The sequence below is a fragment of the Chaetodon auriga genome, chromosome 18 (assembly GCF_051107435.1).
Source record: "Chaetodon auriga isolate fChaAug3 chromosome 18, fChaAug3.hap1, whole genome shotgun sequence".
NCBI lineage: Eukaryota > Metazoa > Chordata > Actinopteri > Chaetodontiformes > Chaetodontidae > Chaetodon > Chaetodon auriga.
The window spans coordinates 18,633,535-18,643,664 of record NC_135091.1 but is presented as its reverse complement, the minus strand read 5'-3'; the positions used below and the strand labels follow the sequence as shown (position 1 = coordinate 18,643,664).

The following is a 10,130-nucleotide window of genomic DNA, read 5'->3' as shown; positions in this document are numbered from 1 at the left end:
CAGTACTGCATAAAACTGTCTTGCTCATGGACATGCATCATTGTCCACAATGAGAGACATACAACCAGTGATACAGATACATTTCTGATATTACATTTCAAAGTATTGTGTTTGTTTTATCAGCAGATTTCAAGCTTAGTAGCAATAGAACTAATTCTGTATCTCATGATTTGTCATTTACGTTATGTCTTTATAACCATAACCACAATCAGGCAGATCAATGCGTGCAGTTGGTATGAATGTCAGATTGTTGGTTTAGGAAAGTTACGGAAATTGTTTACTCTGTGAGCCACTTTGTTCAAACTGAGGGGTTTATGCACAACACTGAACTCATTTAACAAGTTCTGTGACCTCATTCCAGCTTGCCTCCACTGCAGACATGTGAGCAGTGACCTTTGGTTTACCCTGATGTGCAAGCTGCTTCTTTCTATTGACTTCATGCAGAATTCTTCCCACTCAACCCACTTCTTCTGAGCTAACCGTGCTGTTGAATTTTCTGAGCACTCATGAGCATCTCTCGGTCAGCAGAGAATCAATGCCCATCATTAACTTCCTTCCTTCCGCTCAGGGGCGGACATTTTGAAAAGCTTCACATTAGCACTCATTTATGATTCATGGAGTGAAGCCGAGACAGACATGCACAATTTTCAATATGCGAGGCCTATTTTTTTTTTGAATATTGCTCGTCTGCATTCGAGAAATGTGCTTACATGAACATTAAACATCAATTTAAAGAACATTGTAATGAATGAGACACCAGGTATATGCAAAAGGGAAAACATTGAACCAAGTAAATGTCCATTTCAAATTATTAATTGATGTTTTGGGAAACATGGTTATTCACTTTCTCGCGAAGTTACAGGAGAAGATCTATGGGAGATTCTCATGCTAGGACCTGCAACGGATACGTGATATACAGAGATAGCCCACAGTGTCAGTCGGCCATGTTTCTGTAACTAGCGTAGGAACGGTGACAAACACAAGAAAGTAGGGAGCAGATTTACTGAACTAAACATGTCAAACCCACAGTCAGTGTTGTTGATTTTTTTAATTTTTTTATTTTTTTTTTAATAACACTGTAACAGCTTGGACCAAAAGTGGCCAGCTTGCAGTGGACATGCTATCAGATTAGCTTGCTAACTGCAGTGCTAGCTCAGTTACCCTCATCAGTTCTACGAGCCTCAGTTTACAGGTTTAAGGAGTCCCTCGAGAGTTATCACTCTCATGTCTCTCCATTAAGCATTGAGCTGGAGGCAGGAGGTGATTATCTTGGCATCAAGACTGCAGTGGGGGAAATGGCTGGTTCTACAAGTTACCAGTAGTTAGCACTTAACTCCCCATAAAACTATGTTTTGAGTTGATTTAATCCTATTAAAAAAGCAAGATCCATCTGGGGATGTAGACATAATTTCTTTACTTTTGACATGGCTAGGCTAGCTGTTTCCCCCTGCTTACAGTCTTTCTGCTAAGGTAAGCTAATTGCCTCCTGGCTCTCGCTTCATGCTTAACACACAGACAAGACAGTGGTTTCAATCTTCTCACTGAACACTGAGACAAGACGGTGAATAAGCATGCATTCCCAAAATGTCGGCATGATGTGTTGTGGAAACAATGCAGCTATCTTTGATCATGGCAAAAAAAAAAAAAACAGACAACAAATTAACAATAAATAGATACTAAAATGGACCCTTAATTAACCTCATTGTTCCTGTACCCGTGGCCACAACTGTAGGTTTGATAACTAGTGAAAGAATGACATAAATGTCTTCAATGAACATTGTGTGTCCATTCCATTCACACATATGACTGTAACCCAAACTGTTATCACTGCATACTGAATGTTTTGAAGTGAAGTAAAGTGCTGAAGTGCACCCGTCCTGTCTGTGTTTTCTTGTGAAGAGTTGAACCTTTAGCGTATTTGTTCGCTCAATAACCTTTTGATCAATGCTGCAAAATGTCAATATCCTCTAAATGCAATGTTTACGCCTCAGCTTCACAATTTAGTCACATAACGCCTCCTTGTGTGCAGTTTAACAGGTGATGATAACATAAGCTGATCTGATCAGTGCCTTCTGAAATATATCTACTGTATACAAGCCACAGGTGGAAGAGTACAAAAGACAACAGCCTGTACAAAGAAACAGTAAAAATACAACTTTGAGCTTGATGCTTCCACTCAGACCTGATTTAACATGGCTCACTTCAGGTTGATTATTTTGTGTTCTAATTTGCAGTTGAGCTTTAGAAACATTGTCAAAAAAAAAAAATAGTACTTGAAAACAGTGTAGCAGTTCCACAATTTTGCAAGATTTGGATTCACAAAAGGTTACAGCTCCAGATGTTACATAACTTTGAAAACTCAAGCTTTCAAAGTTAGGTTGAGCTGTATAATGAGCACAACACTGTGGTTAGTCAAGAACACGTGTGTTGTCTCTTTCATAGCACTGACAGACATTGTGCCTGTAATATTGAAAAGTGAAGTCAAGAAGCTCACAGAACACATCACTTGTATGTTATAACCACTGTAAAGACAATGCAACTCCACAGATTAAGGAAAACTTCGTAGGGGAAGATGTGTTTCCAAGGAAGTGGAGGTGGAGAGCTGCTGGAAGCACGTGGTGATCCAGCGGGGTGCAAAAACAAGCAGCGAAACTCCGGTACCACCGGCAACAAAGGTGAGCAGTTTATGTCATAGCAGGTGACAGGCAGCGTGTGATTGGGTAAGTGTAGGGCACAGAGGGCGGGGAACAAGGCAAACCATCCAAAGTACAGGAGGTAAGAGGAACACACAGTCTAAAGTGTCTTGTGTCACTTCGTGATTTCAGCTTCTTTGGCTGGTGGTGTGCCACGCAATGACCCGGAAATGGTGTAGAACCTGCAGTGCAACAGGAGAAAAGGTCATCAGTAAGAAATGTCTTTGTTTTTAACACTAAAAACCATCTAAATTTAGATGCCATCAGAACATATAAAACACCCCCACAGAAAATGATGACTACACACACACTGATGTGACACCGGCTGTGTCCGAAATCACTTTCTCATTCACTCAATCACTACATGACTGACTGTCAAACAGGTCCTTATCAGTCATCATCATGGACAGGGGTTGTGTCTGCAGTGCAATTTATGCCATCTGAGCTGCAAAGGTCAAGTACATGCTCTGGGCAGACTCCTTTTATGTGCACTTCAAAAACATTCAGTTAACCCGACGCTCCAGATGGTTAAGTAAACAGCACCATCTGGGAAGTCGTCCTTGGAAACTGTTTGGAAAAGGGCAGATGCTCTCAAAAAACATGGCAGGTGATTGGATGAACCTTCTGTCTATCTCAGTCTATCACAGCCACACTTCAACCAATCGAATGATGTAGTAGGACTCTTGCTGAAGCCAGTTGGGAACATCTTTTCCGTGGAGGAAAGCCTTCAGTGCTGTTCTTTCGTCCTCTTCCACTGTAGAAATACTCTTCACTTCTGATATAACTGATGCTATAGCAACATCTACACTAACCTCCACTGTTGATTTCAAACTAAAAGTTGATTTTCTGGATGTCATCACACCTGAACCACACCTGTAGCTGCCAACAGTTCCTCATACACATTGATGCAATAATGTGTAAGCAGTACTTTACTGCTGCAGCTGGTTGAGGTGGAGCTAGTTTGAGCTGCTTTATATACAGTTAACCATTTAGTCATTGCCCACAGTCATACTGAGGATACTATATTGTATTTGTTGTCTGTTTACATCAGGTCATCACTGTGTTTAAGTTAATCCTTCAAGTACAGTGGAAGTTTTGTTTAAGCAATGCATGTTGTGGATATAATTCAAACAGGGACATTCACAATTTCAGTGACTGATAACTGAATTATGGTCATGGGGCCTTTTACTTTCCACCTCTATTCTTTAGATTTCAATAAAATTCCTTAAACTGTGGTAATTCTGCTGTAGGCACAGACAGACCCACTGTACAACGAACAACCTCTGACATATTTGTAAAGGGTTCAAATGTGTAGCAGCCATGGTATTTCTGCTATAAAAAAAGCTGCAGTTAATCCTAAATGAAAATCTGCTGAAATTCTATTTACTTATTATTTTCTCACTTCATCTGAAACAACCCTGTTTGTGCCATTCAGTCTCAAGAGTCTTGTTGTCACAGTTGGACATGCACACAATTTATTGCGTAAACAATGGAAAATGCAATACAAATTTCTACGTTTTTTTGTCAGTATTATTTCTGCTGAATACCGTTCAATCATGAAGTTTTGGGTGAAGCAGGAAGCATAATGTTGTCCTGCCCGGAAGAGCACCGGACTGTGAGGAGATTTGGCTTTGGGAGATTTGGGAGATCCACATATAGACTATCTATATTGTGCATATACAGTACATACAACTAGTATTTCTCAAGTACAATACAATACATGCCATTAGTTAGTTTTCTCATAAGAATATTAGCAACAGTACTTTTTATGCAGTAGGTTTTTTATAGCATTTACTATTTTTTATAATCTGTACAAATGTACTTATACATAGTTGTTTTTCATAGTTTTTTTTTTCTGTATCCTGTATACTTTTTTATCTTTATGCCACTGTGCTTACTCTTAGTAATACTTGCTGGCTGTAACGACTACATTTCCCCAGTGTGGGTTCAATAAAGTCTCATCTTATCTTATCTTAACATGCTCTGTTTTACCTTGACTTTCTAAAGTGCCTGCGTTCCTTCCGGGCCTTAAAACAGGAGGATTTGGCGCAGGAATTTTTCAGATCCACGACCTGGTAGATGATGGGGTTGTACATGGCTGAGGACTTTGCCAGTAGCGTGGGAATGACAGACACAGGGATGGGCACCGAGTCTGGTTCACCAAATGCTGACACCACTGACACCACTGCATACGGGATCCAGGCTATCAAGAAGCCTGCACAGATCAGCATTGCCACCTGGGAGAGGATCCAAAGCAATATTCAGATCAGAGATTTGTCCTAAATATGATTCCTCTATGAGCAATGCTGAAAAGTCTTCTTCTCTCTATTTCCTTTGTCTAGCACTCTTGCTTTATCCTGCTTTTTTTCTTTCCCATGCATTCCCTCCAACCTCTCACCTACCTTTGTAAGTTTCATCTCAAGGTTGTGACTGTTTCTGATGCGGGCATCAAAATGGGAAATCTCCTTTGCAGAGGACTTGACCTTGAAGATGATCATGACGTACGAGAAGACAATGATGCCTGTGGGGAGGACAAGACAGAAGAACAGGATGGCCATGACGAAGCTCTGGCCAGACACGGAGGCCTGTGCCAGCCACCAGTCCAATGTGCAAGAGGTCCCGAAGGGCTCCGGAGCATAGCTTCCCCAGCCGATCAGGGGCATGGTGGCCCAGAAGGCTGCATAGACCCACACAAAGGCCAGGCACAGGAAGGCGTGGTGGCGTTTTAGCCATGTGCCTAGGAGTGAAGAATGATGGACTAGTGGTGAGAAAGACAAGAAACTTTAAAGGCTGCTTTAATGCTGTTGTGCAGCTGCATGTTTGTCTCTGAACTACTCAGTAAACTTGTTAGCTTTTGGGGATCAATTAGTCTTGTACAGACATCTGTGCAGTCAAATACTAAGAAAAAAAAGTATATTGGTTTGGGCACGCATTGTGAACAGTTACTAATTTTTACTCAAATCAAAAAGACAGATCTGTGGCCTGATTCGTATGTGCGTGTATGGAATTCAATTGTTTAGGAGACCCTGGGAGATCCTGACCTACCGTATCTGAGATGGCAGATCTTGAGGTACCGGTCCAGACTGACCATGGTCATCGTAATGAGGCTCCCACAGCCAAAGAAGAAGCCCGCCCAGCCATAGAAACGACAACCCTCCCACCCGAACAACCAGCGGTGGGAGAAACTAGATACAATGAAAAAGGGCTTTCCCGTCACTGCAAGGACAGAGAAGATGGACGGGAGGAGGAGGAGGGGAGGACAAATGAATGAGACACATGGAAAGGGATCGGGGGGGAAAAAAAAGTAGAATGGGAGTGAGTGGAAGTGTGGCTAGAATGCAGTGAAATCCTTTATTAGTATCAAATCATTAAATTAAAGTTCATCATAATCCTGAAAACACAGACAGAAATTACTTGAGATCAGTCAAACACAAGTGTCTATTGACTCACACCACACACATAAAATGCCTGCAGAAAATTTCCAGTTAGTATTTCCAAAACAATAAATGGAAAGCAGGAATACATGTGATAGCTCTTGTGACAACTTGTGACAAGTGCCTCATTACTGTGCAGCATGAAGGGCAGTGACAAAGGAGAGTGAAAGCACCGCTGATTGTTGAGAAACACAAAGAAAAAAAGTATGACTACTACAGAAGCTGTGATATTTTCATGAGACTTGTCCCAGCCTTATCCTTTACTTAGACACAAACATCAAGGATTAATGAGCTTAGCACAAGGCTCAAGTGTACTCTTTTCAGGAAACCACTGTGACTCACTGATTATTGTGGTGTCAGATATAGGACCCTTGTCCTGGAGAGCTGGACAGGCCAAGCCCAAGTGGCATAAAAGGGACAAACATTAAAACCTCTTGAGGCAAGAATGCATGAGATATGATGAGCTAAATGTTTTCTTGGAATCACTGAAAACCCAGCCAGGCATGCACACACGCTTGCACACAATTGCTCACATGACGGGACGCTGAATAGCCAGTCCTATTTAAGTTCATACTTCACAAGAGCCTGATCAAAGTTCAGTTCACATAGATTAAAATGAACTAGTTTTTGTTAACAGTTAACAATTTTGAATTCCAAACTGAGTTCACAGTCCTAAAAAATGAACTAGCTCATGTTCACGTCTCCCGTTTTTCATAAGCTGCAAAGGTTGCTGATCCCCTTTCAATGTAGCAAACAATGTTAAATGATTTGACTTGGGTGGGGCAACTCTGAGGTGGTTGACTCATGGTCTTATCCTTCAATGATATCTTGTGATCATCATTCACTCGCAGATATTTCCCAACACCGATTGGATGCTTCAGCTTGATGTGTCATTTCAAATTCGTTGCTGATGTAGCCGAGGTTTGGACTTGTTTTTTCGGGGCGCAATTTGAATAAAAATGTTCTCCATTGAAATCTGTATTTATTTGATCACAGAACTACTTCAGATATTCATAGTTGTGTCCGATATAGCCAGTGGCTGTGACTGCAGGGAACCTCTTCTTGACAGACTCCTGGGTGTTTTCTCCCTGAGGCGACATGTGGTTGCCAGGCGACAGGCTCGACCATTCTGCTCTCTCACCTGTTCATTTAGTGAATTCTGCCAGTGGTCCTTTTCAACCGTTGCACAGCTCCGTATTTTGTATAGCCAGTTATACGCAGACGTAGAGTCTGTGTGTCAATCTCATGCTGGTTGACAGCGAAATGACTCACTATTTTACTGTTTTTAACTTTCCCATGATAACTGCGGAAAACCTTTTCAAAATTGATGTTACCTTCTCTTGCCAAGCAAACAGTCAATATCAATCAGAGGTGAGGTCTGACTGCTCTTCCACTGGACAATGGAACTAATTTTCATTCTGTGTACATTTTGATTGCCATTTGTTTCCTTTGAGTCTTCTTAATCCCACCAGGCCTTTGTTGTAAATCTCTGAAATGCAAAAAGCTGGTCTTTTCCTGGGAGTGGATCACTCTTTCACTCTGGCAGTTCTTTTTAGTTTTGTAGTTAAAGGGTTGAAAGGAAATCTTTGGAAACTACTAGATAAACCCACCATTATCTCCTCAATGGCATGTCAATGATGCTAAGCTGTCTCTGTGACAAATTATTCAATTACTGAATAATCGAGAATACTTACAGGAATGAATTGCAGGAAGTGGAGAATGTCATAATATATATGTAGTAGTATAATTGCATTGTCTAACTGAACTAGCTTCCAGGGATTGCTCTTCTTTTCCAGGAATCTCTTGTTTTCATTTTCATGTTCTCCTCCTCAGTGACTCCAGGGTTTCTCATGTTTAAAATGGGTCACAAATACAGTATGTAGATTATATTTAAAAAAAAAAAAAAAAAAAAAAAAAAGGATAAATAATTTCCTGGGCATTGCCATATTTAGCAAGCTTTACTCAAACAAGGATAAGCAGTGCATTTGTTTGACAGTTTCCAGCTGTGGATTTGGTGCGCCAGGGAGTATTTACAGCAGCACAGCAGTGTATGTCAGGCTTTGTATACCTGTACAATACTTGTTAGTAGTTTCAATTTATTGGTGGTTTTGTTCTTTTCATGATATTTGTTGACAATTATAAAAATAAAAAAAATAAGTATTTTCAAAGACAGCAGTGGGTGTATTTCTTAAGAAAGCTACATAGTTCAAATAGTAGGGCTGTGACATAACCTCAGCACATAAAGGTGAATGTTCCTGTCTTCATGTCTAGAACTGAAGAGTGGATCTCAATTATGTACAAAATTGTGTAGACAAGGATCAGCAATGATTTCTCATGTCAGTTTCTCAGAACCCCTCAAGTGAGGTGGTGGGCTGATGACTTGTTCCAGACCTAAGTGTTAGCTGGACAGGCCGAGTGAATCAATCAGCCAAATGACCTCATCATCTTTTGGTCCTACAGGGCAAAAACTCATTTCAGTAATGGAGAAGATTCATAATATTAATGTATTTGGCCTCTCTTGATCCGGGGAGTGTCTGTTCTGGATCATTCTGTACACTTCCAGACAAGGTTATTGGCAGCTACAGCTATCACTATTACTGTTATTTATTCATGTCAGTGTTTTTGTCTTCAAACGGGAAAAAATAAAAATAAAATCTAATTAAATTTTAAAAAATGCAATGTGATTTGAGAGATATCAGCTAGTTTTGGGAGGCTTAAAAGGCTAGTTTCTTCTAGTATATTATCAGTTTCACAACAATCACGAACAGCACACCATGTCCTTGTAAGGCCAGCAAAAAGGCTTAATGAGAGAACAGGTCAACTAGGGGAGGATTAGTGAGGATTAACACACTGAGGATGACATCAAGTGTTACACAAGCTAAAACAAAATATGTAATTACATGATTTCAGTTGCGTAACTAAAATAAAATTTGAAAAATAATGATGTTTTTAGACTTTTCCCAATTTTGATTATTTTAATGTTTGTGAGATTTCTGATAAATAAAATAATTCTGTGTGTTTAAATCATGGTCCTGTCCCCATGTCCATCAGGAGTTATGGCTGCTATAGTTACGACTCACAGAACACACGTTAGATCACAGTCCACTAATACAGTAACTGCATTACCTAACAAATCTGTCCATTCATTCTGTCCTTAGTCATTATTTCATTTCGGCCAGTCCTCTTGAAAAGTGACAGTTCAGCCCAAAATCAAAGAAATTGTTACTATTCTTGGTTTAAGACTTTGTATATGAATGCTGCTATCTTTTTTCCCTTCTTTAATCATGCCACTGTGACCATTGTAATTACCAGCATCCAAAGTGATAATCAGTGTCTATAATTAGACATGGTTGAAATGGAAAACTAGCAATTAAGATACTTCACTGATCAAATGTCACTTTTTTCTCCCATTATTATTGGAAGTGGCATAAACACCTGCACATGTTGAATGAATGTGAGGGTGATGGCCTTTAAATCCACCACTGCATCACGGCAGTGTGATCAGTGTGTAAGGTACTGTGAGCCAACTACCTAACTATCAAGCTCAAACCGTAAGGGTGTCTGGATGCCAACAGAATCCATTTGATAATCTAATTAATACAGAATGATTAATCAAAGAAAGGACACAGTCACTTAACCTGCTTTTTATAATGTATATTTATATATGGAGCTGCTAAACATTTAGGAGGAATATAATTACCATATACCTTATTACCAAATGAAACAGCACAGCATAACTTAATCAAGCGACCAATATGTTTCGACCATTCTTCAAGTACTTGAATGGTAACCCATTTTGGGAAAAAAAAAAACTCTTGAGTTAGTCTCAGTATGCCAATGTCATAAGACATATGTGATAAATTTTACTGTGAGACAGGACTATGGTGTGAGTAGCTACGGGGCAAACACATGGGCCAATAACCCATCTCTTTTTTAAGTTCAAGGCACAAATGGTCTCTGCTGACTTGACTGTCAGCACAGCATGGTGGGTCATACACAGATC

At 40.1% G+C, this 10,130-nt stretch overlaps 1 protein-coding gene across 1 annotated transcript in view; it reads right to left on the bottom strand.

Moving 5' to 3' along the window:
• Positions 1–1,070: 1,070 nt before the first annotated feature.
• opn5 (opsin 5) overlaps positions 1,071–10,130 on the bottom strand; it is a 36,277-nt gene continuing 27,217 nt past the window's right edge. The window contains exons 4-7 of the mRNA XM_076755502.1: positions 5,739–5,909; positions 5,096–5,430; positions 4,686–4,930; positions 1,071–2,875 (exon numbers count right to left, since the gene is read on the bottom strand). Of these exons, the coding sequence (XP_076611617.1) occupies positions 2,809–2,875; positions 4,686–4,930; positions 5,096–5,430; positions 5,739–5,909 (818 nt within the window). The 3' untranslated portion in view covers positions 1,071–2,808. The remainder of the gene's footprint in view (positions 2,876–4,685; positions 4,931–5,095; positions 5,431–5,738; positions 5,910–10,130) is intronic.